The 25,398-nt window shown below is 37.3% G+C and overlaps 1 protein-coding gene across 1 annotated transcript; it reads right to left on the reverse strand.

The window, feature by feature from the left end:
• Positions 1 to 1,186: 1,186 nt before the first annotated feature.
• LOC121405920 (protein SAND-like) lies at positions 1,187 to 24,226 on the reverse strand. Its single transcript, XM_041596916.1, has 13 exons — positions 24,092 to 24,226; positions 17,587 to 17,782; positions 16,515 to 16,737; positions 15,682 to 15,760; positions 14,526 to 14,612; positions 13,426 to 13,519; positions 11,547 to 11,661; positions 10,520 to 10,741; positions 7,684 to 7,895; positions 6,234 to 6,412; positions 4,271 to 4,373; positions 2,672 to 2,767; positions 1,187 to 1,501 (listed from the first exon to the last, which is right to left on the reverse strand). Exons 1-13 carry the CDS (start codon positions 24,157 to 24,159, stop codon positions 1,457 to 1,459), a joined length of 1,719 nt encoding a protein of 572 aa, XP_041452850.1. The 5' UTR covers positions 24,160 to 24,226; the 3' UTR covers positions 1,187 to 1,456.
• Between the last annotated feature and the right edge of the window lie 1,172 nt (positions 24,227 to 25,398).

The following is a 25,398-nucleotide window of genomic DNA, read 5'->3' on the forward strand; positions in this document are numbered from 1 at the left end:
TTTCTGCTTCCAATAATTTCAGCACAGTTATACCATGGTCTAAGGCAACATGTCAAAAGAATCTGCTGCATTGTACAGCAGGATCTCACTTTAAGGACGCAATGCATCTTTTTATTGCAGCTTTCCGACAGTCCCAATTGTTTTGTCAATGACGACTCTGATGATTTGCAAGCTGTTTTCTTAATTCCATTCCTTGAAATCAAGAATCGGTTTTTAGAATTCGACATCTTTATATTTCTTGTTTGTTGTGAACAAAATACATTTCTTGATCTAAAGTTGCATTTTCCTGCAACACTTGGTGGATGTTCGTAAGGTTGTTCATCAGTTACTAGCGACTTAAAAAGTGACTGGTGACCCCTTTCTTAGGAGCTTAACAATCAACATCAATGAAATTCAGTTCACGTAACCACGAGATAGGATAACTAGTCGCTTGAAAAGTCGCAAATAACTATGAACAGCTTTATGAAACACAAACCAGAACACTTGAGCCAGCCTACACCAACATGCAGAACTTGTACATGTGGCAAGCTTTTTTATCTTTTAAACCCCATTTCTTGATATCACACATTCATGAAATCGATACTGATCCTCACTGATTTGTTATAAGCTACTATAATCCTTGCATCAGATTGCTAAGAGCAAGATAGCAAGATACTCTTTTCTTTGGTGAGATTCTCACCGACAGATGATAAAAGCTATGTTTAGAAATGCAAAATCTGGTCATGCAATGGCCGAGGGTGCAGAGCCCCATGTGGGGGTCAAGAAGTCACTTACGCCTGAAATTTCTGTATGTTAGCAACTTTAATCCTAAAGAGCCCAAGCTGTTTCAAGATGTAGTGAAGACTTGGGGGCATGAATGGGTCTACGGTGTTTGTCCACATTTTTTTCTTTTTCAAATGAAATTTCAGAAATCAGGACATCCTGATTCTTGGCTATTTTGAAAGTTCTGTGATAATAAGACCATCCCGATGAAATCAGGGCTCCGTAACACAAAGAATAGCGATCAATCGCTAAATGAAATGACCAATCAATATCTATGATTCATGCGTATTCGGTTCAAAATACTGACCAGGGACCAGTCAGTGCGGTTCTTTCATATTTACAATACATCGCAAACCTTTGTGTTACGGAGCCCAGGACAATTGGTCAGTCTGCAACTGGAAATCCTTGTTTTTGATTGGCTGAGAGCAATTCATCATTGAAAATCACTTTTCATGAAAAGCTCCCCAGTTGGATGGTAAGGAGCAAAAAAGGCTTACACTTCCATTCAGTTGACATCATGGATATCAATACCACATCCCATTCGCTGGAAAAAGCACCAAGGATCATAATGCCTTCTTTTACAAGAGTTGGCATGCCACAGAAACTGACCGTTAGCTGTTGACAAGTCCCTCAGATTAGCAGATGAAACAGCAGAGCCTTGCATGAAGTATCCCTGACAGCATCGTCTATTGGTTCAATACTCTGGTGGGTTCAAGATGAATAATCTGGTTTCTTCTTTCTGTAAATTTGAATAACAATGAGAGATTTAGAGAATATAAAGACAAGAGTTAAAAGCTCCATTGCAACAAAAGTAAGTTTATATAGATGTTAAATAGCCACTGAGTCCCAACCTGCTAGACCTCATCTTCGTTCTTCTACAAGGTCAAGGGCGATGTGTGCTATGTGCCATTGCAGTTCTACTAAGACATGGAAGACGTTGATCCATAATGAACTGCACTCAACCCAGGTGTAGTAAATGGGTGCCGGCAGGAAGTAATTCATCAAAAAGCTGTGAGCACCGGAATCGGTAGACTAGCTGACCCAGGGTAATATAGGAGTGCCTTGAGCCCCTTGCAAGGTGAATATGTGTGCTATATAAATATGAAAAACGCAAAGTGAGTTCTTTAGGAAGTGGCCTACACCCACTTTGTCTGCTTTCTTTTCTCATCCCACATAGTTCAATCTTAGTTCGTCTACAATAAGATTGGCTTCTATCCATTTTGTCTTTCATCCACTTTGCCTCACACCACTTACTAAGATTATATGAACCATTTACAAACTGAATTTTCAATTGACAAAGTGCAGATGAAGTAAAAATCAGACAATCTGGAAATTTGACTAAGTGGACGTTATACCAGGGGCCCGCTTTACAAAGAGTTACGATTGATCCAATAAACCACAACTTCGGAAAGCCAGCAAAGTCAACATCTGCGTTTTTGTCCAAAATATTTTCTAGAAATGATGTATAGTCATACATTCAATTTTCTTGACCATTCAGTTTGCTTCTCTCTGTTTTCAAAGGATATAAGCAAATTTCCTAAACAAAAAAATGACATTGATGGATTTCCATAAACTTGATATTGATCAGATCAATGGTAATTCTTTGTAAGACGGGGCACTGGTGTTGTGTAGATCAATCTACCATTAGACCAAACTGATAGTAGACAGATTTTCAGATGTTTAATGCAACTCCAAAAGTGAATTACCCAATTTCGGACACAAATTTACCATATTTTTTATGGTTTAGCCTAAATAACATTTGATGGAATGCCCTCAAAATGATAGTAATTAAAAAATCTGAATCTACTGGTACAGCTTTCAGTATCTTTTGGTCAGACCTTAAACTTGTTAAAAGGGATTTATAATCACTGAAATGGTTAAATTGGCAATGCAATGAATTCATAAATACCTTGATCCATTTGAGTAGTTTATTGACGGCAAATATAGCAGCTTGTTTCGTTGTAAGAGGCCCAAAGATTGCAAACAATTCAAATCCTCCCGTTACCTGGATATATAAGAATCAGTTGAAAAGAATCAATGGAAAAAGATTAAGGTATGTTTCCACATAAAGTTCATGTCAACGATTTGTCCTTGGGATTAAAATGGGTTTATATTAAATCCTCAGTTTATTTGAAGGAGTAATTCTGCTTCTTGAAGTTGAAAAAATAAATGAAAGACAAGACACACAGACTGCCTAAATGTTTCATTGAGATAAAATGGTGGGAAAATATCTTGCTTGTGAGAACTCATAGTTTCAAATCTTCTTTCTAATTATCAGAAGCTCTCACTTACTTTCTTCATCAATCAACTAATTAAGTGTGAGGTCTGATGTTGATAAAATTTGACAAGTTATACCATGGCTGGGCGGATGAAACCTTGTATCTAAAGAGTTAAATGTGTTGATGACATCTCAAAATAAGCCAGATTTTAGAGTTATCACATGGGAAACAACCTACTTTTGCCTCAAGAGTTCTTCACGGGTATCAGGAGACTGATTTCAGTATGAGAATGCCACCATTACTACATTTTTAAAATACAGCCTTTTTTACGCTGCCCTAAATTTTTTTTTAATTTTGAGATTCGATATTCAGACAACCGACGATATATCATTTTAAAGCTTATAACGTGCTTTTCAAGATCCATGAATATCTTAACCCTAATTCTCCCGGGGGGGGGGGGCATAATTGCCCCCCCCTCAACAATTTTCGCGATATATCTGCTGCACGAAATTTTTTCACCTCGCAGCTCACACACTTTTTACATTCAAGTCTCGCGCAAATTTTGAGACCACATTTGTGACGCCCGGGTACGCGGTTACGACATTACGCAACATTATGCAAGTCGTGCATGTCAGACCCAAAATTGCTCATAAACGTGATTTCATGTACAAATCCAATGTAAATTGCGTATTTAGCCAAAATTCATAAATGTATCATTATTTCTACTTTTACTGATTAAACTTAATTAATTTTGCCTTGTTTATGATCAGAATTACGTCTGGAACAATTTCCATTTAAAAAACAATAAAAAAACAAAAAGTAAAAAAACAAAGAAATACATAAGAAATTCATAAAACAATAAAATACATAAAAAATTTATTTCCAAACCAAAGTTTTTTTGAATTACGATTGTTAAGAATGATACAAAGATAATTTTTACCAAAAATTAGCATTCTAGGTGCTTTATTTAGTGAATTAGAGCAAAAAGTATGATTTATGCATAAATTAGCATAATTAATTCATATAAAATAAAATCTCATTATTTTGGAAAATTTTACCATACAGCCTTGTAGATTACATCGCACACTACCAGCGTGCAAATTTTTGCGTCGCTCGCACGATCGGCAGCCGAGATCTTAAGGGGGGGCCATAATGGCCCCCCCCCCCCCCCGAATGACAAGAATCAAAATACCCCGGGAGATTTAGGGTTAACATTCATTTGGGGCAACTGATTGCTGGTTTCGGGGAGTCAGGTCACATATTTGAACATCCCTTCATTAGAAACTCACCCATCCTAGGACAGCTTCTTTAGATCCCACGGTAAACATGATTTTGAGTGGTCTGGCTGGACTGTGAATCCGTTGATGAGTGTATTGGTATAAAGATAATAACCTACAAAAGATATCAAAGTTGAAAGAGAAATGAGGGATTGTAAAGATAAAAACCTATAAAAATATCTGAGTTTGGATAAAACATAATGCAAATTAAACCAGCAAAAGTGAAAATGATCATATATTTATGATTTTTGGTTGAAAACACAATGTGCATTGACTTTGTAACAAAATTACGTATCTGATAAATTTTTGGTCTTGACATGCACTTAAAATATGTTGCTCATTTTCAGAACCATGTACCCGAGGGTTGCAAATTTGTTCAAAACATGCGCAAGACTTGAAACTAAAAAGTCAGTGTGTGGTACAGTAAAAACATGCATGTGGCAGCACAGTCACAAATTTGTTGAATTGAACAAAAACATATTTCCTTACAAAGTATAAAATAAAGTATCATATTTCATAATTTCTCTCTCCATTTCTTTCTTTTTCTTAGTCATGAAAATTGGGGGGGGGGTGCATGGCCCCCAAAGCCCCCTGCCCCAAAATCTGTACAACAGTGCATTGATGAATACGCAGTAAGTGTGCATCCTCTGAGCATGGTCTCGCCAATACAAACGTCGAGAGCTTAGGAAACAACGTGTCTGTGTTGAACCTAGAAGTAGAACTACTAGAATGAAAAACATTCCTGTTCCTGTTTTCCAGACTGCTGAATGGATATGGACTGTAAATGAACAAGTGACACTTTTCTGTTGATTGCATGACTTCGAGATATTATTATTTTTTTGTATTTAACAAGTTTTTACAAGTTTTTGGCTTTTGACACTTTTTTAAAAGAAAATTATGTCATCTCATGGTTTCGTTTTACCCTGCACCCCTACTGGTCTCAGATGTATTGGAATATCAACTCTGGCGTAACTAGTTAACGTTTATATTTATATTATTTGGAAAATTGCTAAACCACAATTTGCGTACATAAAGGTTACATACATACTTATTTACCATATAATCAATGAAATGAAAAGCAAAACTACTGGGTTTATGGAATGTAAATTATAACAATAATAAAGAAATACAAAATACCCTTGACAATGCATTTATAATTAAATATTGGCGTTAATTATTGTAATTATATCTTATATAACTTAACTTATTCATTATATAAGATGTTTCCATTGCTTGTTGACTTTATATACATGTACTACTTCTCTCTCCCCTTTCTCCTCCTCCCCCCCCCCCCTCTCTCTCTCTTCGTGCAAAATCTCACATGAATAAGCCTACTCACTGGTTTAACTAATTTTAAGTGCAATTAGGGTCCATATAATTTGATATTCTGTTTTATATAAATGCTAGTTTTTCCTATTTTATTAATAGTAAAGTATTTTATTAATATTAAATGTAAAGTCCTAATGGTTTCCTGTGTACAATTTTGATAGTTTTAACTTTACTCATGATTTTTTATGAATCGAATCTAGTTTAATTTATGCCTTGTTATACCGAAGTAAGAACTTAGCATTTTTTTTTTCATGTCAAGTATTTACAGGGTCATTTTCGTGGTGCACTTTGGATGATTGTATTCAAAGTTAATTTTCTACAGGTACCCCATTTGGGGTACCTGGATATGTATTTCTCCTTGCCGAAATTAAGTGCACTGCGAGAGTGACCCCTTAATTTTAATTTAAATTCCTATGTTAATACTGTATATTACTTATTGTCTTGTAATTGTTTTAATCTGTAATTCATGTTCATTTCAGTTTGTACTGCGAGAAATGTTTTTAATAAAATCCATTTATCTATCTATCTATCTATCTACACTGTTGAGTTATATACTGTACACACATGAGAATGTAAAAGTGAATTTAAAATAAATTTTAATCTCTGTGAAAAACCACCCCCTCCCCTCCCCTGATGATAATCATACCTGTCTCTCTCATCCGGTTGATTGTAAGGGGCGTCTAGTTCAGGAGCAGCATACTGAGCCGTGCTTCGGACCTTGTACAAGAAGTGACGAAGGTCACCAATTCCGACCTCTTGACATCGGAAGCTGCCCTTTGACACGGCTCGTTGAATGGCAGCTATACAGTTGTTCTTCTGTAATCTCTGTAAATGGCAAGATAAAGTGTGAAGAACAATGTGATAAAACTTTGACAAACCTACAATATTATTGTGATGTTTAAATAAATATCGCTCTCTTAACTACAAAGGAAAACTTTCGAGTTATAGTTTATCAAGTTAATCTTTTACTTTTACTTATGACTCTCCTTATCCTATTTTTTGTATACAAGTATGCTGTTTACATCTTAGATTAAGCCATTTAAGATAATAATAATTTGCAGCCAATAATTTCCATCTATATCCTCAATAGAAAAAGGCGCAACAGCTTAGTCCGGGAGGTGCGATAGCTCAGTCGGTAGAGCGGGGATTCGTATTGCGGTGACCCGGGTTCGATTCCCACTTGGTACGCTAGTGCCCTTTGGTAAGGCATTAATCCTCAGTACCAGGTCCTTCAGAGAGGACCTTGAAGGTCGGTCCTCTGGTTGCTTGCTTACAAGCATTCATGCTTTCTTAGCAATCAGGTAAAAAATCACCACCAATCACCAATCAGAAAACAGCTTTCAATACCACTATAATTTCTTGCCTCCTTCTCAATCACCTACATATTCCTTTTCTCCCACCCCTTCCTTATTCCTCTTCTTTCGCTTCCCCTCCTTCTTCGTCTTTCTTTCTCTTCTTCTACCCCCCCCCCCCCTCCTCCTTTCACCTGTTCTTTTCCCCACTTCTCTTACCCTCTGCCCCCCTGCCTCTTCTTTCTTCTCATCTGCCTCCAGGTAGTAATTTTGCTTCACAGATCGGAATAGCATTTTTGGTCATAATAGAAAAGCTCTCAACTAAGTAATGTACAGTCCTACATTTTTGTAAAAATATGCTGTAAAAAAACTTTATGCTCAGCAGTCTTTCAAAAATGTGAGCAAATTGCGATGCGATACCAGGAAAAATTTTCCCTGTCCTCCCTCTGCCAAACTCTAAATACACTGTACTACAACCACCACTGCCATCACTACTACTACTACCACTACTATTACTACGACTACTACTACTACCACTGCTACTACTACTACTACTACTACTACTACTACTACTACTACTACCACGACTATTACTACTACTACTACTACTACTGCAACTACTACTTCTACTATTGCTACTTCAATCACAACTGCAACTACTTTTAGCCGTATTCTATTGAGTTTTCATTCAAAAATTTAAAGGTCTTAACCTATGCTGATATATCAGATACATCTAAATGTAAATGAAAGGAGATAACATCAATTTACAGAGCTTCAAAATTACTTCCAAGTAGAAGCACTTACCTCTAATATTTTCTCTTTGCATTTTGCCATTTCTGCGAAGGCCATTTTGTCCACTGTAAGCAGAACCAAACATGCAGGACTCTCGCTGAGGTACGATATATGCGCATGAAGGAAACCACTACTATCAAACTTTGGTAGGCAAATTGGCAACCATGAGTCGGAGTGTTTGAATGACGTTGATTTATTTAGTAGATTCAAAATAAGATGTAAATCTAAAGTAAGATTAGACAAAAAAAGTGTGAATGAAAAACAAAAAAATATTATTTGTTTGGCGTCACCTGAGCCTGGGAGGCGAAAAGCGAACTGAATCACTATGACCCGCAGGTCGCTCCTCCCGAAATAACTGATTGGGGGGTGCAGGTGGACCATTACACCGGGGTTTCCCCCTACTCTTATACGAATAGTGCAGTGGGTTCTTAATTTCCAAAGGTGGTGACTCTCCTCTCCATGGGGCCTCCGTTTAATCTGAGGTACGAAGTGTTTTCCGTTGTAACATAGCCTCCATTTATGAAACATAGGAGAGACCTTTACACACAACGAACTGGCTTCAGTCATCCACCCGGGTGGACTCGAACCCATGATCTTTGGTTCGACGAGCAGACTATTACCAACTGAGCCAACAGCGCTCTCTAATGTGGAGTTAACGTATAAGAGGCACCGTGAATATCCCTGTGATTTTAAAGCAGAGGGTAATTATCCAGTTACAGAAACTATTTAGGAGGTCTGCCTACGACAGAACACCTATCGTTTTCATCAGAATTTTCATTATTTAATCGTCTTTATAGGCAAAGTTTGTTGCTAAGTTTTCTCGAAATCAAGCATGTTAGTTTCATCTATCGTAGGTACGCCAGAATAGCCTTTCCAAGGTCATTAGGTCATGATGACGTCATCTAGGCGCCTTTTGTTTAATTCTTCAATTGCTCGTATCATAAAAGATCATCAATAATATTTGCAGCACATAAACTTCAGGTCAAGGGTCAACTGTCCATGTCATCAAAGATCATGCAAATGCTGTGACTTGCGTGTATGCATGCATCAAAATCAACTAGGATTAACTTTTAGAGCATTTCAACATTTTGGGCACGCAAGTATGTGCAAGCATAACGTCATTACGCAACAGAGAATCACCAATTTCTTTATGTATATATATATTAGCTTTACAATTCTGAGCAATTTGATACCTTGTTCAGCTCTCAATGATCATAAATAAGGAAATCAGTGCCCAATAAACATCGCAGCACATGGACATGTGCACTCTTTCCATAGGCTTTATATGGGCAAAAACATGCCACAGAAAATTCAATGTAGCTATTCAGAATGAACAGGGACCCCCAATTTTTTTTTTCAAAGTTGGATAAAACATGAGTCTGTGATGTGATTCAATGTCTCATTTGGACCTCGAGTATATCAGGAGGGTGTCATAATGCCATCGGAACTCAGTTGCCAATTTTCACCATATGACATCAAGTTCATGGAAATTCGGCCGTACCTGTATCTCTTGTTATTACTGGTTGTTTCTCTGTGACATTTTGATATGTTGTAGCGGGGACGGTTCTCTTCAAATAACTTGAAATAATTTTCACTTTTGACCACCGCATCGATAAGATAATACCTGTTGAAGATTTTGCGAAAATTTTCAAAGCCTATTTTTGATAAATTTTATGTTGAAATTTATCATTAGTGAGTGGGATGTAATTGCTGTGGAATCAAAGCCAACTAGTTTTGTGTAATTTTATGCAGAAAACTTGCAAACATTTTCTGAACTTTTTTGGTCATTTTCGCTTTACAAATTGTCAATAATAAATTTTCAAGTAAACTCTGTAAAATTGGTGCCCTCTTGCATTGTGCAATTTCACCATGGACATTTTCCATAAATTTCACTGAACTTTCTTCATCATTTTAAGTTCATAAAATGTCAACATTGAATTTTCAAGTACCTTCTGAGAAATTGAAGCATTGATTGTGCAATATCTTGATGAGAAATTTCCACAGCTGTGAAGTTTACAGCACCTTGCATTGTGCAATATTCAGCCAAACATTTTTGTATCTAATTTTTTTCTGGAAATTCTCATGGCATAGTACCTGGCTCAAACTTAATTTCATATCTATTTGCGTTCTCTCTTTTGTGAGCATTATCACTATCATTGTCATCAAGAACCTTACTATAGGATTGGTATACAAATCATATGCATGCACACAAGTTCATTATGCGATATTTCCTCACTGTGAGCACACCCCCAACGATAACGGACGAATGAAGACATACATCACTTGGTTTATACAACGGCTCTTCTAGATCATGTTATTTGACAAAATAGAAGGAAAATAAAAACAAAAGCAGATGGACTTAAAATATATTTTGCCTTTTGTCCGACAATTCATTTCTTTGGAAACATGATTATTTTCCCGTTTATGAAAACAGTCAATTGTTTTCTTTCCTTTGTGACGCACTTTGATTCATGAATCTGAGTGCACATAGTTGTTGATGTGGAATACACACACACACACATATAAATGTACACCTTCAGGCATGCTTAGGGTACACACTGAGGGAGAAAGCTCAACCGTGCAATGGCAAAATAAAAAAATGCATGGCTGCCGTGCAATGGAAAATAGAATTTGCATGCAGCACAAAATGGATCAAATATCGACTGGCTCTCAATCAAACTACAAGAATCTTTGTATGAGTTGTATACATAATCAATCACTAAGCGACATCGCACAATCACAACTTAACTCCTACATGTATATCTTTGATGGATTTTCACTGCATTGTCAATTATTCTATTTCTTTTGTTTTTTCACTCTCACCAAGACCATACCCATGTTCACTAACCTGCTGGATGTAGGATGTATTTCTTCATTCTAACTAGTGTTACTAATTGGTTGTCAGCTATGAGGATGGCAAAGACCAAATCTTTGACCTTAGCGCTGTGCATGGCGCTACCGATCATATCACGTATCGTGCTGTCTAGCGGTAGACATCTGATAGCGGTGAGGAGGAAACACGGATCGTGGTCCATTAATTGTATTAGGTTATCTAGGAAGATCTCAGTACCTGAAAGACACAAGACGGATTATGAAACTATGACGGAGAGGCTAGAATTATACTCCAACAGAAAAGAATAGAGAATGATGCATATTGTTACAGCCAACTCAAACCCCCCCCCCAACCATTAAGATCTTGGCCGTCAACTCAACATAAATGCTTCACATTCTACAACCAGAGCTGCAAATTATATTTAACTTTCAGGGAGAATTTACTGAGGAAGGAGGGAGAACTTTATCAATTACATACAATCCAATGAAAGAAATCAATATACGAGTGAGGGATATATCAAAAGTCTGCAGTTTTTCACTTGTGTCTCCAAAAATTTGGAAGAATTGGTAGCCTTGTGTAACCTATAACTCCCTGAAATAGTGTTTTGTACGTGATTGAGGGGTTTTTTTTATATAGATGTCAATCAGTGATATGTGATTATTGTGATAATGCCCTACTTAGTTATTCTAATTCATGCCTAAAATCAAAGGTTCACACTAATTTACCCAACTTCATCTCACATATGCTATTCTTGTTTGCAGAATCTTTGTAGAATTCTTATCAAACACACGTACAAAACAAGTCACATGAAGCTAATCAATACAATGTATCATTGCTTTGTACACTTGACTGCACACAATGATACCATCAATCAAAAATAGCCCTACCATAATGCACTATGTTGTAGATTTAATAGCAAATGAAGAGTGGTGCTTTAGAGTGAGGGAAGTGAAACCAGAAATTGAGCTTCAAAGTCAGGGAACTTATCACCAGACCCAAAACACCGAAAGGTTATGATACAGATCACTACTCAACTCCTTACCTCCTAAAAGCTTTCGTAGATCATAATTATCTCTCTTCTTGAATATACTACTTATTCGTGAGTAGGTTAAAACGCTGATTATATGGTTGTATACATAGGTCAGCTGCATCAGTAACTGTGAAGAGAAGAATTCCAATAGTGATATTATAATGGATGGCTGCGAATGGGATGCTTTGGCCCCATCTTCAAAAGAGTTGCGATTGATCAAATCAACCACAACTGTGAAGAGAGGAAGAATTCCAATAGTTATATTATATTGGATGGTTCAGAATGGGATGCTTTGGCCTCATCTTCAAAAGAGTTGCGATTGATCCGAACAACCACAACTGTGAAAAGAAGAATTCTAATATCATATTGGATGGCTCAGAAGTGGATGCTTTAATTTGGCCCCGTCTTCAAAAGAGTTGCGATTGATCAAATCAACCACAACTGTGAAGAGAGGAAGCATTCCAATAGTTATATTATATTGGATGGTTCAGAATAAGATGCATTGGCCTCGTCTTCAAAAGAGTTGCGATTGATCCGTTCAACTATGACTATGGAGAGCTAGCAATGCCAACATCTATAATGCTTGCATGTTCAAATATGTTTCCAAGATATAATGTACACTTGCAGGGTTCCTACCGAAATTGGAAAACAGAATTCCAGGACTTTTCCATGACTAAATTGTGGCTTTCCATGGCATCCCGTGACGTCCGGGAATTGTGTAGAAATTGGGAGGTCACAAAACTGGGGTAAATGGAAATCATGAACACCAATTATAAAAGCAGAGTATGATCACAGAGTATGAGAGTTGCGAGACATGACAACCTGGAAAGCTGCCAAGACAAGAGGTAAATGCAATTCCATGACTTTTCCATGATTTTTCACAAATTTTCCAAATTCCCTGACTTTTTCCAGGATTTTCCATGACTGTGGGAACCCTGACTTGTACATTCATCATTTATAATTCAGGGTGCTCTCTTTGTTTACAAAGAACATTGTGCAAATCTTTTTGCATGAAAATTTACAATGACACTGACAGATTTCAATATACTATTAAGGTTGATTGGATTAATCGCAACTCTAAAGACGAGACAAGGATATATTCCAAAAGGACATATTACATGACTTATTGATAAGTACAATGTTGGCCCTGGTGAATATTTCTGGCAATCCCAAATAATTATCATCCTTACCAAGCATTATTCAGTAGATCTGGCAATACAGTGCAATACTGTACCCAAGTGTTGTACATACATGTAAACCTAAGGGGAATTTGCTAGATTTCAGCAGATGTGCAAACAATAATCAATCTAGGATTTTGGGATATAAACATAAATTTCATTGAATTTGTACATGAAATCATGCTTTTGAGCAATTTGGGTCTGACACTCTCTTTTATCCTGTGGATCAGAAATCCGATATCACGAGTTGCAAAATATTTTTTTTGATAAAGTACTGAAGCACTTTTTTGATGGCTTCTTATGCTGCTGACATTTTTTACATTATCCCCCCCCCCCATTGGTATTATGATAATGATTGATTGCCTTTTTATATAGCAACCATTAGAAGAGTGATTAGATAGAGCTGTAAGTAGGAAACTAATAAAATGATAGATAATAGGTGTGTTGGCTCAGTTTGTAGAGCGCCCGTCTCACAAGCGGGAGGTCGGGGGTTCAAACCCTGGCCGTGTCAGACCAAAAGACGTTAAAAGATGGGAGTTGCTGCTACCCTGTTTGGCATTCAACGATTAAAGGGATAGAGCCTCGTTGATCTGGCGCTGCACAGAGGCCCACGATCCATTGGGCAAAAGGAAATTTTCGGAGCATTTCATTTCATGTCTATTTCAAACAATAAATTATGTATTTTCATAAACTACAAACAAATTGAATCCTACCTGTTGTTGGGATTCACTGGTTTTAGACACAGCTACAAGTATAAGAGGTTGACGTAATAAGAACACATACAGATGATTGCCAGCTCGAAATGACCTGAAAAACAATAAAAATTTGAGCGGGAAATTATGCTTGTGTGCAGCAAAATAATGAAAAGATATCAACAATTCCTGCAGAAAGCAAGACCGCTCTACGGACAGTTTGAATTGGAGAGGCGGTTTGTGGTTCCAGCTATCACATGCCTGGGATGAAAGTGTAAGGATCGTTCAGAGCCGTCTCGTGATTAATTTTCCATCTCCGGGGAACAAAGTTGCGTTACGATCTCCAGACTTTGGTGCGAAGTCACTTGGAAAGACATGATTGGTGTTCACTCACCTCACCTCATATTAATTTACTATGCTTACATGTATGTATTTGATCTATTTTTTTGTACATGTGTATTTCAAATGTACATGTACATATTTTGTTGGAAAAGAATATTAATTGAATTGAAACATTGCAACCACAGAAAATTGTATGTTTCTTCACTTTCTTGCTTTGAATTTTCACCCATTCTAGTAAAATATTTAGAACTGACCATAAGTCTTTCAGTTGTCTTTATAACGGTCTATCACGGGTCTTCCTATGGTCTAACAGAGGTTCATCCATAGTCTTTCAATGATCTTTCCAAGGTCTATGGTCTTCCAAAGTCTTTTACTTACCTTTCACTGGACATTACATGGTCTTTCAGTGGTCTTTCAATGTTCTATGTCTTTCAGTTGTCTTTCTATGGTCTATCAAGGGTCTCCCTATTGTCTAGTATGTCCGTAGTCTTTCAATGATCTTTCCAAGGTCTATGGTCTTCCAAGGGTCTTTTACTCAGCTTTTACTGGACATTAAAAGGTCTTTCAGTGGTCTTGGAGTAGTCCTTCAATGGTCTTTGAGTGGCCTCTCTATTGCCATTCAGTAGTCTTTCAGTGGATGTTGGTCATTCAGCGGTCTTTTACTTTCCCTGGACTGAGAATGGTCTTTGACTGGTCATTCTATGATCTTCCAGTTATCTTTCTATGGTCTTTCAGTGGCCTTTCAATGTTTTTTTCAATGGTTTTCAGTGATCACATACCTGAGAGTATCCTTTTCAAGTTGTACGAATGAAACTAATGTTAGCATCACACCCATCAGAGGATTCAATTTGTCTTCTTTTCCATACCTATAAAAACAAAACAAAAACATTCATTTCCTTATTCATTCAGCTACATGTATAAATGAAATAGTTATCCAGCTTTGTTTAAAGATAAATGCCAGTTGTGGTAACGATTTCAAAATGACTTCATACAGAATCCAATAAAATGACCACCAAAGTGTCTGTTTATATAAATAAAAAATATGTGCCAAAGGATTCTGGAAGAAATTGTGTAATTGCTGAGAAATTAGCAAATAAGCACGGGATTCGGGTCAAGCGTCAGGCCAACATTCAAAGCAATAATAATAATACACTGTCCCACGTGCACTTATCTGTGGTGGTGATTTTCAGTGTGAACATTTTTCAGAGTAGATTTCAAGATTTCACAAAGTTCAGTTATGTAAGTGTACCAGATATTGATCCTTGATGATATAGTGACAATTAAGCCTGGTTTTACAGACTTTCTCGTGAAATCACGGTGTTTACTGCAACTTCTTCCATTTATCTTTTTAAAAAAAATCCATCCTTCTTTCTCAGTTATTTCCAACAACCATGATCCATACAACTTAAGGCTAACCTCAACAGAGTAGTGAATAATGATTTCAACCGAGCCTCCAAACTTCAGTCTCACACTTTCCATACCACCAAAGTAGTTCATTATCAATTGAAATGGGACATAGTTTTATCCTGTAAAACTATTGGAATCTAGACTTTAACAGAAGGATGAAGAAATTTGCCAATATAAGCACATATGGGAGAGGTATACTAGTAAAAATAATAATAGTTGAAAAAATAACAAAAATAAGAAATGATAAATTACAAATAATGTTGCATTTAGCAAGGTTAGCCACAACAGGGCTCCGTGATACAAAGCTTAGCAATAATCGTAGACAGTTTTCTATGATTGATTGCATTGACTACAATGTACAATCAATCATGAAAATCAAGCGTACGATGAATCACTAACCATTGTGTTATGGGGCCAAGTTCTGAATACCGGACCCTAACTTATTTCAGACCATTTCCACAAATGGAATTTATACTTAAATTAAAAATATTTTGTTTTTCCGGGAAGACAGAAAATCTACAAACTTACCTAGAATAAATAGGCTTGCCAGCATCACTGAACACAAACACATGCTTCTTCTGTTGCTTCCATTCAGTGGTACAAATATCTGGGAAAATATCAATTTACAGCAATTATATTAGTCTAACAAAAGGATTAATTAAAGATGTCTTTAGCTTTTGTAAAAATGTCAGGAATATGAACTTTGTATACTCATCTCCTACTTAATCTTCTACCCCTTTTATCCACATCCTCCTGCCCCTCCCCCCCCCCCCCCCCCCCCGTTCCTATTCTTCTACTTTGAGTTATCCTTCCTCGTCTGCTTCAATGTTTTTTTTTCCTCTCCAGCCTCTTCCCGTCTTCTGCTTTCTCCTTGTTCTTCTATCTTTTTCTTGTATTTTTTTCCTTCCCTTTGTTTTCCTTCATCCTATTCTTCTTTTTATTCTTTGTTGTCCTCTCATTCTTCTTCCTCTCCTAATCTAGATGCTACCCCTTGCTAAAGCCGGGGTAATAATAGCAGGGCCTGCTGGGAGAACAATTTTTGGAACTGATGCTGCTACCCTGGGTAAATATGCCGTTATTATCATTATTATTATCATCATTGTTATTAATTCTCCCTCTCTCTCTCTCTATTTCTCCTGTTTAACTTCCTACTTGAACCTTCTACCACTTGCCCTTTCTCTGTATATGGTGAACTCTATCTACCCCTCTCCCTCTTTTTTCCTGTCTCTCTTTGCCTCTCTCTCTATCCTGTTTTAATTGCTTACCTTCAACCACTTGCAACTCTATCTACCCCTCTCTCTCTCTGCCTCTTTCTCTATCCGTCTCTTCCTCTCTCCTATCTATCCTATCTAACTACTTACCTTCAACCACTTGCCCTCTCTCTGTATGCTGGACCTTATCTACCATGCTCCCGGATCGTATCCTCATTTCTTCTTCTTCAGATGCAGCCGGTGCCGAAGCTTCTGCTTCGCTGTTCAGCTCATTCTCTTGTACTCTCTCATTTGTTTCTTGGCTCATTGAAAGTTCATTGACCTCTGCTATTAGTTCGTTGACCCTGTCGACGCCATCCGCACAATCTCCCTGCTATGAAAACAAAATACAGAATTTCCAGGGGCCCGTTGCAGAAAGAGTTGCAATCAATCGCAACTAAAAAAATCATGCGCAACTTGATGTTCAACCAATCAACAGCGCGCATTTGGGACTTGCGATTGATTTTTTGACTTGCGTTTAAACGCAACTCTTTCTGCACCGGCCCCAGGTGAGTCTTTATACAGTTTGTATTACAGATTGTGTGCATTTGGAATCACAAAATAATTTCAATGTGCTTACTTTGCAACATCTTTCCAAACGGAATTTGAACAGAAAGATGATGAAAGGGGGCCAAAACACGTTTTCAACGTCTTTCATTTCTCAAAAAAAGTATGGTAAAAATAGCTGACCAGAAATTTTGTAAACTTTTCCAGTGTTCAATAAGACTATACCGAAAATATTTCACATGCGAAGTGGGGTGCGTTCAGAAGCTGATATTGTGTGAAGAAAATAAACACAATATCAAGAAAAAAAACACAATATCGGCAAAAAATTTACATCTTTTGAAGTATAGTTAATTCAACTTCTCATTGTCTTCAAGTATCCTGAGCCCCATTTGAACCATCCACATTGGAGATCACCAGTGAACTTTAAACATATCCAAAACTGTACACGCAAACAATATTTTTTGTGCATATAGGTGTACATTTTGATTTATTATTTTTTGTGTGTATGTAGATTTATAAACTTATGCATAGTAAAAAAATATGTTGTGTCATGTTTCCTTATATGCTCGAAAGATATTTTTAAATTAATACAATTTGATAAATAACAAAAAAATGAGTATGCTGCCATGTAAAAAAACACTTTTAGAAGCTTTATAGTATACCACTATTGACTTACCGGAACTTCGTCAAAGACTTCCAATTCAAGATTTATCAATTCTCCTACTGGCACTGATGGTGGAAGAACATCATCATTCTCAACAATCTCAGCAATAGTTCCACTTTTCAGTCTTCTTTTCACTTGGTTATCATCCACACTCAGATCGTAGTCTAGTTCTTCATAAGAATCTCCAGCAACCAGCATCGAATGTTGACTGCAAAATAAAGCGATAAAATAGCAGTCTTTCAATACTGCTCCTAAGTAACCATGTTTAAAACTTAAAAAAAAAATGTGAGAAAACTTGGAGTAAAGATCAAGCTTGCTAATCCTTTCAAGCTTTTCAAGGGCTGTGGGTGAATTCTCATCCAAAATGCAGCCAAAGGCCTGGAAAAACTAAAAAAATTAATAACAAATTTAAACTTTTATTGTAAACAATTTTTATTAATAATAATTATTCACACTAAAAATTTAAATTCTATTATGGTTATTTCTTAAATAACAATTTTTATCTTTAAAATGTTCTTCAAAATGCCATTTTGTAATACCACTCATTGAAGCTACATCATAATATAATAACAAAGCGGTTCAAGGGTCACTGAAGCCTATAATTGTATTTTAATTTGCAGTGTTTACGCAATTATGAATGGATACAAGAGATCGGTCAGGTAAGAAACCTCATATTTTTCTTATTTTTTGTGCCAAATGGTCATACCTTTAAACGCATTAAGTTTACAGACCAAGGTGGATCCAGGCCAATGCAATTGAAAAAAAATTGGTTAAAATTTTTAATGCAATTGGCAAGGTAAGACGATGAAAAAACAAAACAACATTTCTATTAAAAAGCATTAGCTTAATAGGTTCCTTGCTAGCATTATTGTCAAAGACATTGCTGAAAACTTACCTCAAAATTTCCTAAATAGTGAAAAATAAGGCTTAACGTTAAATACTCCATAATATGTGCCTAGAAATGCATGTAGCATTTTGGCCTATCCCAGGCTATACAGTGTGAGATAGTGGCCAAAAATAGGCATTTTATTGTCTTTATGCTGACCTACATGTAGACTGTTTGAGCCTCTGTGATGAGCCGTGGCGTGTAAACATGTCATTGATAACTTGGCTGCCAGAAAATGTGAGGATGTTACTACATTTAACTATCTACATCTACATTGTTCACTCAAAATCTGGAATGAAAATTTGAGGCCAACTCACCTATTTTGGTGAATTTTGAATTTTTGGACACATGCCTACAGTACAGCACAAATCTGGTGCCATTATTGCGGCTTGCCCACTCATTCAATGAACAAGGTTATGATATAACCTTGTTCCCAGTTACATCTCTATGTGTGGCAAAATAAGGTTGGCAATGTTTGGCTTATTTTCTCTTTTTCGTTGGGACAAATACTTGATTTTTTTTTACACTTTCAATTTCCTTTACAGCTTTTTATCATATAATTTGACTCTTAAGTAAATTTTATCCTTTAAATTATTTTTTCTTAATTAAAAATAGAGATTGAAAAATGAAAATTTTCTTGCCATATTACTTTCCACCAATAGAGTGCGTACACAAAAATATGCCCAAAATTCAAGTTTTTGAGCGCTCTAGTGAATACAAAAAAATTATTCCCAAGTTACTAATGAAAAATAAATTGCAAATGTATGGAAATTAGTAATTTTGGTCACAAAAATGATATTCAATGATTTTTTTATAAAGTGTGTGCTAAATACAGCATTGGCATACCATAGTCCTACCTGTAGATTCTCCACAGGCAGGATGGTACATGTAGCAGTGAACATGTGGGCTTGCCTACCCTGAATTGTCAGTTGCAATGTTCAGATGTTAAAAGGAAATTCCCTTCTTTCTTGTCAACAAAATCACTACGGTACATGATGTACCGATAGGAAACCCAGGTCAGACCCCAATGAATGCGTATCTAGGCTTCGTGATGTAATGACAAATCAAAATAATTTTATGTCCTCGAGCCTAGGCCTAGATCTAGGAGGAATCGCTGAATTCGGAACTGAGTGAGACAGAGACGATCAGACTCACAGATCATACTAACCCAAGGAGCGCCCGCGGCCAACCCAGGGGCTCATTGTGTATTTACCCATACTCATGGGACTAGGGTAGATTATGGTCAAAATATCTAGCAAGATAAATTGTGAAAATAGAAATTATGCACTTACACGATTATATGGATGAAGGTCTAGCGAGTGGCAGTTTTCTGACATTGAGGCACAGACTAGCCTGGAGGTGTTTGGGGAGTGAAGTCTTCTACCTACGTAGTCGCTCCCCTAACGCCTGGCGCTCGAATACATAGGCTCCCACATAAAAAGGGAAAAGGCAACTCTACAAATGCACCAAACTGCTAGTTACATGTATGTTTAGAATCTGAGGTTAACACTTCTGTACATGGGTAAAAATATCGGTTGGCAACGTTTGGCAAAAGATGGATAGTTATGGTTAAAAAAATCGCTGAAATGCAATAGAAAAATAAAAGTAGAAGAGAGTTTACTCACATTTGTTGTCATCGCCATCTTGAAATACGTATTTTCAGTTCAGTGGTTAAAGCAGAACATTTTAGCACTTTTAATCTAGCACCGCTCATGATTTTGCCACCCTCTATACACATCGTTACTAGGTTGCATTAAGAATGGATCAAAGATGGCGATGACAACAAATGTGAGTAAACTCTCTTCTGCTTTAATTTTTCTATTGCATTTCTGCGATATTTTTTAACCATAACTATCCATTTTTTGCCAAACGTTGCCAACTGACATTTTTAACCATGTACAGAAGTGTTAACCTCAGATTCTAAGCAGTTTGGTGCATTTGTATAGTTGCCTTTTCCCTTGGTATGTGGGAGCCTATGTATTCGTGCACCAGGCGTTAGGGGAGTGACTACGTAGGTAGAAGACTTCACTCCCCAAATGCCTCCAGAGTCCAGACTAGCACAGACTGGAACCTCAAAAAACGAAAAGTTGTCTCCTTTCGGCCATTTTTATTATGAATCATAACAAAATGGCCGATCGAAGGAGAGAACTTTTTTGTTTTGTTTTTAGGTTTCAGTCTGTGCCTCGAACAACAATGGCAGATCGGGTAGAAGGAGATAACTTTTTGTCTTTTTTTAAACTTCCAAGTTGCATTAACTTCCATGTCCACAACAACAAGTTCCAGTCTGTGCTTCGACGCGATGTCACTGACCACTCCATAGATCTTCATCCATCATGTCCATAATCGTGGTATGTGCATAATTTCTGTTTTCACAATTTATCTTGCTAGATATTTTGACCAAAATCTACCCTTGTTCAGTGAGTACGGGTAAATCCACTTGTTCACTGCTACCACCCTGCCTGTGGGGAATCTACTGGTATGCCAATGTTGTACAGAGCACACACTTTAAAAAATCATTAAAATATCACTTTTGTGACCAAAATTACTAATTTCCATACAGTTGCAATTTATTTTTCATTAACTTAGGAATAATTATTGTATTCACCAGAGTGCTCAAAAACTTGAATTTTGGGCATATTTTTTGTACGCCCTCTATTGGTGGAAAGTAATATGGCAAGAAAATTTTCATTTTTTGATCTCTATTTTTAATTAAGAAAAAAATAATTTAAAGAATCAAATTTAAATTAGGCCTAGAGTCAAGTTGTAGTATGAATAATAGGTGTACTGGAAACTGTCAGTGTAAAAAAAATCAAGCATTTGCCCCAAACAAAAAGAGAAAATAAGCCAAACATTGCCACCCTTATTTTGCCACACATGGAGATATAAGTGAGAACAAGGTTATATCTAAGCTTGTAACCGATTTTGCAATCGGCAACCGATTCCATTCGATTTCACCACAATCGGCGATCACATGCCGATCTTTGATCATGCCCCTTGAAGGAAAAAAATCGAAAATAAAAAGTTGGCGTAGATCTAGTTACAGTGCGTGATCGTTGAGAACATATTTCAAGATTGTTTTTGAGGTGCTAGCTATTTAGAGGTCGCATTATTCAGGGAGAAAGACGCGGTATTATCTCTGACGATGTTTAAGAGGATAGATATCTTCTCTTCCAACTCATGGTGATAGCGGATGCCGCCATGAAATTTTTAAAGGTCGTATTACTGACGGAGATCACTGCGCTACTCTCTCACATCGTTTATGATATAAATCTTCTGTTCAACCTCGTGGTGATAGCGGACCCCGCCGTGAACTTTTAAAAGTCGTACTATCGACGGAGCTCATTGCGTTACTCTCTTACATCGTTTAGGATGATATACATTCTATTTTCAACCTCGTGGTGATAGCGGACGCCGCCGTGAACTTTGAAAGGTCGTATTACCGACGGAGCTCACTGCGCTACTCTCTTACCCTCTTTATGATGCTAGACATCTTCTCTTCAACATCATGGTGATAGCGGACCCCGCCGTGAACTTTTAAAAGTCGTACTATCGACGGAGCTCATTGCGCTACTCTCTTACATCGTTAATGATCATATAAATCTTCTCTTCAACCTCGTGGTGATAGCGGACCCCGCCGTGAACTTTTAAAAGTCGTACTATCGACGGAGCTCATTGCGTTACTCTCTTACATCGTTTAGGATGATATACATTCTATTTTCAACCTCGTGGTGATAGCGGACGTCGCCGTGAACTTTTAAAAGTCGTACTATCGACGGAGCTCATTGCGTTACTCTCTTACATCGTTTAGGATGATATACATTCTATTTTCAACCTCGTGGTGATAGCGGACGCCGCCGTGAACTTTTAAAAGTCGTACTTTCGACGGAGCTCATTGCGTTACTCTCTTACATCGTTTAGGATGATATACATTCCATTTTCAACCTCGTGGTGATAGCGGACCCGCCATGAACTTTTAAAAGTCGTGATAATGACGGAGCTCATTGCGCTACTCTCTTACATCCTTTATGATCATATAAATCTCCTCTTCACCCTCGTGGTGATAGCAGACCCCGCCGTGAAATTTTAAAAGTCGTACTATCGACGGAGCTCATTGCGCTACTCTCTTACATCGTTTATGATCATATAAATCTTCTCTTCAACCTCGTGGTGATAGCTGACCCCGCCGTGAACTTTTAAAAGTCGTACTATCGACGCCATCGATGGAGCTCATTGCGTTTCTCTCTTACATCGTTTATGACGAAATACATCTTCTCAACCTGAATAATATATTTGTCTTTGCGACTTCGTCGGGAGATGCTTCTTTTATATTTCTTCTTAGATATCAAAAGTTCATTTCTCAAGATAGTAATAAATTGATTTGAAAAATCAATTTACCCAAAACATTTTTATAACATATTCAAATCATCATGCGTGCTTGCGTAAAGTTCTACTACATTTTAATTGCACTTGCGACTTTAAGATGATGCGTCGTACGAGATCAAGATCATTCCAATAATTCTTAATCGCTATCACCTAAAAATACTTAAAAACGACGTCCCGCCGATCGTTCATTAACCTGTGATCTATGAGAAATATTTTTTTTATTTTATTTTTCTTTGCGCTTTTGCTCGGAAGATGCATCTTTCGTTTATCTTTCTAATAAAAATCACTCTGTTTATTTTAAAGCAATAACACCTCAAAACCCCTTTACAACATATTCCAAACGATCGGGCATGTTGGCGACTTCCATTCCAATGCATTCGTCTTTGTGACTTTTTCAGGAAGATGCGCACGATCACGACCGCAAACAAAATTTTGATGTAGGCCTAGGCCTATTTATCAGTAGAGGCACACCAATATTGGAGACTGTCTCCAATGTTGGAGATTATCTCCTATATCAGAGACTTTTGTGAAGAATTTGGGTATCCAATTTCAGAGACAGTCTCCAGTTTTGGAGACCAATTTCCTTTGTTTACATTTGCGGCAAAAGGATTACCTTGGCGGCAAATAAAAATGTGATAAGCAGATTCCTCATGAAAAATTCCCCCTTTTCACCGTCTACTTTAAAAATTCACCGTCTACTTTTGTTTTGATAAGGATTTTTGTTGTCAATCACACACAGAACAAATGGGCTTCTGACCTCAGTGAGACAAAATTTTGGGTGGAAAAAATCATGCTTTTGTTGGTGTTGTTTCTTTTGTCCTTTTGCAAAGCAAGTCTCCAATGTGGGAGATTGTCTCCCCTATTGGAGAGTCTCCCATATTGGCCGTGCGCCTCTACTGACTGTTTATTCCTTTGGCTTTGTTTTTAAACATCGCCGATTCGATTTTCGATTCGATTTTAGAAGCTTAACTGCCGATCCGATTTTCGATCTTATTTTTGATCCAATTAACAACATTAGTTATATCATAACCTTGTTCATTGAATGAGTGGGTAAATCGGCGTTCCCTGGGTGAAGATCACACAGACATCATGATTAGCCGGATTATACACACACAAAATCTTGCCCGCGGGACTACGGTAGAACGTACGCCCAGCTGACTTCAACAAGTGTCCGTCAACAACTGCAGGAAAAGAATCCACCTTATTCAATCTATCTTTTAAAGGGCATAATCATCTAGCCCATCTCACCTTGCGCCTGGTTCCTCTCCTCGTAATACAACTGTCTCTTCCCCGACTGAAGTCGCTGCAGTAGCCATACTTTTCTTCCAACTTTGGTGATCATAACCGAAACATCTCAATTGCACTCAAATTTCATGAAGTTAACGATCATTTTCGAATTCAGTATGGTTAGGTAGTGCCCACAAGGCAAATAAACCCGCAAAATCAAGGGCCATAAACTCGCAGAACTGCTTGCTTGGATTTTTTTTCTATAACCAGGCGCACTGGAACACCTTATTTTTATTTTTTATTTTTTTTTTGGGGGGGCAAAATCCCGAAGGGGGCACAATATTTTTTACAGCGTGAGACCGAAGCGATCGAGCGAGAGAGGCTGTGGGACCCCCCCCCCCCACGGTAAGGACTTTGTGTAAAAATGGAGTATAAAAGTTGCGTTTCTAAGAGCATTCAAAAATAAATTTCTTGATAATTAAACAATCTTGGAGTTGTTTTTGCTCCTTCTGTTTCTTCCCTTCTGACCCACACTGGTGATTCTTCATTATTGCAAACGAAATTGTTTCAAACCAATGTAATATATGCCTTTTAAAGACTTTAAGATGACAAACATGACCGTACGCAGCTGGGGGCCGCCGATCGAGAGGGCAACATTCACAAAATTCACCAAAAGTGTGCACGAAATCCTTCAATTTTATTCTAGAAAATGCAAAGGCTCCCCATCACAAACCCCTCGCTCTTAAGTTTCTTCGAAAATTTAGGTCTTGCAGCCCCACCCAATCCCGGATTTTTTATTTTTTTTTGCAAAACGGTATAAAAGCTGGGATGAACCAGAGACCATAGCTGCCATGTCGATTTGATTAGTAACAGGTAATAGGGAGAAGTTTCGGAATCTAAAATACATTAAGTGCTATATCATATGAGCTGAAATAGTATCAGACAAAACGCCTTCCAATCATGCCAATGAAAAGGAATAGAGGAAGATACGGGGCTGCGAAAATATATTTTTTTATAGTAGAGCAGTACTGTAACCAGTGGCGGACCGTGACCCGGAGGAGACAAAGCATGGGGGGGGGGGCACAGCATTGTTCACAGACAATCCAGTGCCCCCAATGCTTTGTCTCGTCTGGGTTACGGTCCGCTACTGACTGTAACGCTTATTTTTTTCTTTTATATTCTTTATTTAGATATTTATTCATATCTCGGATAATATGAGTCCGGTCAAGAATACACTTTCACAGATGATTTTATTTTCTTCATGTCTAAACATTATCTCTAAGTTGCTTTCGAGTGGGATTCACCATTTTCACAAATTATAAATTATG

Source organism: Lytechinus variegatus, chromosome 19 (genome assembly GCF_018143015.1).
Source record: "Lytechinus variegatus isolate NC3 chromosome 19, Lvar_3.0, whole genome shotgun sequence".
NCBI lineage: Eukaryota > Metazoa > Echinodermata > Echinoidea > Temnopleuroida > Toxopneustidae > Lytechinus > Lytechinus variegatus.

Coding starts and splice junctions, on each gene's coding strand:
- LOC121405920 (XM_041596916.1), bottom strand. CDS start 24,159: ATGGCTACTGCAGCGACTTCAGTCGGGGAAGAGACAGTTGTATTACGA. Junction 13,520..14,525: donor CTTGAAAAGGATACTCTCAG/GTATGTGATCAC, acceptor ATTGTTTTTCAG/GTCATTTCGAGCTGGCAATC. Junction 1,502..2,671: donor AACTACTCAAATGGATCAAG/GTATTTATGAAT, acceptor TCAAATTTACAG/AAAGAAGAAACCAGATTATT.